Source organism: Mesitornis unicolor, unplaced genomic scaffold (genome assembly GCF_000695765.1).
Source record: "Mesitornis unicolor isolate BGI_N332 unplaced genomic scaffold, ASM69576v1 scaffold25425, whole genome shotgun sequence".
Taxonomy (NCBI): domain Eukaryota; kingdom Metazoa; phylum Chordata; class Aves; order Mesitornithiformes; family Mesitornithidae; genus Mesitornis; species Mesitornis unicolor.
In genome coordinates this window covers 5775-10851 of record NW_010186549.1, presented here as the reverse complement: position 1 = coordinate 10851, position 5077 = coordinate 5775, and the positions used below count along the sequence as shown (strand labels likewise).

General features: G+C 42.9%; 1 protein-coding gene across 1 annotated transcript; it reads left to right on the top strand.

Annotated features, from left to right (window-relative positions):
• Positions 1 to 52: 52 nt before the first annotated feature.
• On the top strand, positions 53 to 4803 carry CTSL (cathepsin L). Its single transcript, XM_010185188.1, has 7 exons — positions 53 to 185; positions 490 to 612; positions 694 to 849; positions 1175 to 1399; positions 2935 to 3103; positions 3455 to 3572; positions 4392 to 4803. The coding sequence occupies exons 2-7, from the start codon at positions 535 to 537 to the stop codon at positions 4489 to 4491; spliced, it is 846 nt and encodes a 281-aa protein (XP_010183490.1). The 5' UTR covers positions 53 to 185; positions 490 to 534; the 3' UTR covers positions 4492 to 4803.
• The last annotated feature ends 274 nt before the right edge of the window (positions 4804 to 5077 follow it).

Here is a 5077-nt window from a genome sequence, read left to right as displayed (position 1 = left end):
GGCCTGCGCCTCGCTCCGTCTGAACGCAGCTTCTCCGCTCCCGGCAGATCCGCCAACATGAATCCGTCTGTGACCGCGCTCTGCCTCTGCTTGGGACTGGCCTGGGGTGCTCCGAGGTTAGATCCGGATCTGGACGGCCACTGGCAGCTGTGGGAGTCGTGGGCCAACCAGAGGTCTACCATGAGGTGAGCACCCGGGGGTAGCTGAGCGCAAGCTGAGTCATGTCTGCTTTGTGTTGGCGCTGGCTACAGTGTGCGCATGGGAGGGATAATTCTTCTCTTCTTAGGTCCCTTTCCTGTGTTTGTGCGTCGACTCAGCTGTGTTGTACTCTCTTCTTGTTATAAAGACCATCTCGTAAACACTGTTCAGGCTTCCCCTTCGAGAAGTCTACATTTGCCCAAATATACAAGCCATAACAAAGTGCATTATTGTGCAAATGAACTTTGTTTGACCTGCCTCCCTGAAGTATGTTGTCTTTTGGCCCCTCAGAGAGAGGAAGGCTGGAGGAGAGTGGTGTGGGAGAAGAATCTGAAAATGATTGAACTCCATAATCTGGGTCACACACTAGGAAAGCACAGCTACAGATTGGGAATGAATCAGTTTGGTGACATGGTATGTATAGAGACATGAAACACACAGTTCTAAAGAATTATATGTAACAGACAATGACTCCATGTCTTGAATTTTCTTCAGGCAACTGATGAGTTCAGACAGCTGATGAATGGCTATGCACACAAGAAGTCACAAAGGAAGCACAGAGGATCCCAGTTTCTTGAGCCCAGCTTCCTGGAAGCACCACGATCAGTAGACTGGAGAGAGAAGGGATATGTAACTCCAGTTAAAGACCAGGTATTCTCTGATGGTGGATTTCTAACCAGTTACAGGCTGTTTTCTTCATGCTACCTCATCTTCTATAGAGGAAAAGCACTGTGGACTTGTTTAATGAAGCCTACTACAAGCTTACTAAATTAAAGGCCATTTTGATAAAATCCTAACTCCTTTAGGATTTTTTTAGTTCCGTACTGTATGCCTAAGAACTGCAAAGGCAGTAGTATCTTCACTTGAATTAAAGTTGGTCTTGACTTTTGCATTTTGATGTTTAGGTAGTGGTAAGGGAACTATAATTACCTGATCTGTCCAGATTTGTAACTTGAGATTTCATTTTTGACTTCAGGGTCAGTGTGGCTCTTGCTGGGCTTTCAGTACAACGGGAGCTCTTGAAGGCCAGCACTTCAAAAAAACCGGAAAACTTGTTTCGCTGAGTGAACAGAATCTGGTGGACTGCTCTCGCCCTGAAGGGAATCAAGGCTGTAATGGTGGTCTCATGGACCAGGCTTTTCAATATGTGCAGGATAATGGGGGAATTGATTCAGAGGAATCCTACCCATACACTGCAAAGGTAAGTGTAATAGCTGGGCTTGTATTGCTGGTGTCGGGTGTTTCATATGGACAAACTGTGTATTGGGAAATTTATACCTAGAAAGGAAAATGTTCAAGTAGTAATTCAGTACATCTGTTCTTCCTGTTGCAGCTTTCCTAAGAAAACTAGAATGACTGCTAGTGCCAGTAGGAGTCACATACTGCACCGGTCAAAATCTTACAGGCCAGCTGGAAAAACTAGAGCAAATATTTCTATTCCACCTCCTCATTGCTGCCCACCTATCGAATGTCATGCCTTATCTTGGCTGACACACACCAAGCCAAGACCCAGCCCTTGTCAGCAGTGCTACTTAATTATACGGGTGCAATTCAGCTTCCTATCACTGAGCTATTACTGAGTTGCTCGCCATAGACCAGCTAATTCTTGCAGCTAGTGTGATTTGTTTAACAGTAGTTGTTGGCAATGCCTTAAGTTCTGTTTCTGTATTAATATGCATAGATGCAGATAATGGGCAGCCTTCTAAATTGTCTCCAATGATCTACCAAAAGTTAAACAGACATGAGAAGACAAAAGAGCAGTAGTAAACTGTGGTATTACCCGAAAGCCCATAGTTTGGGCTTTTTACTACTTGCAGTTCTGCTCACTAGCGAGTAACTTTCCTTGCAGTTATTTTGTGTTGACTGAGTGTGCAATAACAGTGCCATTTGTTGTGAGCAACACAGAACCCGTTGGATTTGGGTTCTTGTTTACCTGCATCACTGTAATCTCATTTTTTTCCTGATCTTGGCTCATCAAGAGATCTCAGTTGGTTGTAGGAAGTGCCTGACTTCCTGAGTACAAAAATAAGGAACTGAGGTGTACTGTGCCCCTTTAGTTGGGAGAAGGCAACTTAAGTACTAATCTTACCACACAGGTAAGGGAGGGATGTGCTTGCTTCAATCTGTTTTGATTTCACATGGCCTGACTTCCAAATTAGGCCTCTCTCCTGAGGTAAAATCCTGTAGTACCAATAGCTCAAGTTTCTTTGTGTAAAGAAAGATAGTATGAAGAAGCACAAAATACATGAATGCTGTGTATATGGTCATGTAATACAAATTACTTCCAAATCATTCTGAAAAGTCTTTCAAACTATGTTGGACTAACATTGAGGATCTTTAGTGCTTGCTCTCAATAAGTAGTTTCTGGATTGCTTTGTGATTAATGAATACTTGGAGCTCTTCCATTACCCATTAATGCATTCTGGGCTTTCCTCCCTGTGAAGAGATATGTCCTGCCCACCAAAGAAGGCAGGATTCCAGGACATGATGGTCCTTTGCATCCCACTAAAGCTTTCCTCTTGGGCCTCACTGTCCTTGCTTTTTCTGTACCTTTGAGAAAATCAGAAACAGCTTCTGTGTTCTCTCTCTGCTCTTCTTTTAGAGCACTGCTGAAGCAATTGGATCCCCTTCAGCCCCTTGTTTTCAAGGCAGCAAAGTCACAGAATGTCTGGTAGTTCCTGTGCTCCCCTGTATATTACGTGGAGAACTGTAATAACTGAGGTTTTCTTTATTTAGGATGATGAAGACTGTCACTACAAGGCAGAGTACAATGCTGCTAATGACACCGGCTTTGTTGACATCCCTCAAGGACATGAAAGAGCTCTGATGAAAGCAGTAGCAGCTGTGGGCCCAGTGTCTGTGGCTATTGATGCAGGCCACTCTTCATTCCAGTTCTATCAGTCAGGTGGGGATTTGTTAGCAAATTGCATGTAGAGCACTCTTTTTTTTTAATATTAAGTATTCATTACCCTTCAGCTTAATAGATGGAGGAAAAAACCCCCAAAACTATGATCCTGTAACATAGAACATAATCAGAAGTCCTTTCGATTCTAGTCCAGATTCTCCACACTTTGTACTTCTTTTGTAGATGTGTGTACTTGTCCCTCACTTTCTGCCATGAGGCACTTCACTTTTGACTCCTTTCTCTGGCTCTTAAGGCTGTGCAATAATTAATTTGAAATAACCAAAGCTTCTGGTGAGGGAGAAGGACTTTGTGCAGATGAGATTGTTCATATGTGAACTTACTTTTCCACAGGTATCTACTATGAACCAGACTGCAGCAGTGAAGACCTGGACCACGGTGTTCTGGTTGTAGGTTATGGCTTTGAGGGTGAAGATGTAGATGGGAAGAAATACTGGATTGTTAAGAACAGGTAAGATCTTTCTCTGTGCCATGTACCCTTTGGGGGTAGGGGAGAAAGGAATGTAGTCCGTCATGCGGTGGGCGGTGGGGAGACTGCAGTAATTAAAATCTGCATGTATATTTTGCTACTGGTGTTTGCTACAAGTGTTCTCAGCTTGTATTGTATGACAGAAGTTAATCCCAACTCATGCTGCTGGCAGCCTAATAAAGTAGGCCCAAAGCAGCAAACTTGCTCTTCTCCTCTGTCAGTTAATGTAGGGGAGCCCAGTACTGGAGCAGCCCATGAAGCTAGTAGATGTTAAAGTGGTGGAGCAGAGGGGAGCAGGAAGAAAGCAGGTTGCAGGGATGTAATGGCTTTTTTTTGGAAGCAGAGTGCTGCACCCTTGTGTAAAATAGGGCAACACTTTAAAGATGGAGTTACCCCTTAGGCTGGAGCGAAGACAAATTAATGCTGAAGGGCACATCACATGAGCTAGTCTTATGTTCTCAGCATTACTGGGTTACCGCCCTCAAGTGCTGCTTGCAGTCTTAGTCTTCCCTTAAAGTTGACTGGGAGCAGTGTCTGAGCTTTAGGCACCTATAATCCAGGGTTGTACATCAGGATCCCCATCTAGCGAGAGGATGGCTTTACCCTTGTATTTCTGTGAGCTTGGGGTGGCTCTTCTATAACATGCATTTAATTGCTGGAAAGCACTGTAGGTTGGCTGCAGCTATCTTTATTTTTTTCACCAATGTAGATGGCAAGAGTTTTCAATTTAAATGCTTGGGGGGGTGGAGTGGGCATGAATAAGTCTCTTCTGAATATGCAAACAAACCCTTCTGTTTTCAGCTGGGGTGAGAAGTGGGGTGACAAAGGATATATCTACATGGCCAAGGACAGGAAGAACCACTGTGGAATAGCAACAGCTGCTAGCTATCCACTTGTATAATTTGAAGACTGAACATTTCAGTACAAGAGGGGATATTAAACTGAATGACCAAACCCATGTTCATACATGTGGTAGACTTGGAGCCTTCAAAAGTCAGCTTGATTTTTTTTTTTAAATTCTGAAGTCTGTTTTACATATTTGTGACAAGCCACTTGTTTTAAGTTAATGTAAATGTTGGTATGTAAACAGCTTGTAATATTGCTGGCTTTTGACTGCCTAATCGAATAGATTCTTTGTATTTTTCCTTTTTTAATTGCAATGTGCCCAAAGGTTTACTTTCTAAATAAACACGTAAATTCTAGTGTGTACAGACTACTTGGCTTTTGATCTGTTTTTTTCCACTTGAGGTTTTTATCAAACAGGCATCTGAAATTGTATTACTAACTCAAGCCTACATGAATACCCCTTTTCATTAGTTACTAAAATGCAGCCCTACTGGGAATGGGTAACAGCTGTTATAAAAGGAGTGCAGTATTTGTAACACAACTTATTTAAAACGGGAAGTGGAAAAATGTCTTTATCCACTAAAAAAGCAGAAGCAACTGAAAATCTGACCCTCATTCTTTGAAACTGCTTGGTCCCTGGA

What these genes read in the sequence shown, in the direction of transcription:
- CTSL (XM_010185188.1), top strand. Translation starts at nt 535, where the DNA reads ATGATTGAACTCCATAATCTGGGTCACACACTAGGAAAGCACAGCTAC. An exon ending in TGAATCAGTTTGGTGACATG is followed by an intron (nt 613 to 693) that starts GTATGTATAGAG and finishes AATTTTCTTCAG; the next exon opens with GCAACTGATGAGTTCAGACA. An exon ending in CCTACCCATACACTGCAAAG is followed by an intron (nt 1,400 to 2,934) that starts GTAAGTGTAATA and finishes TTCTTTATTTAG; the next exon opens with GATGATGAAGACTGTCACTA.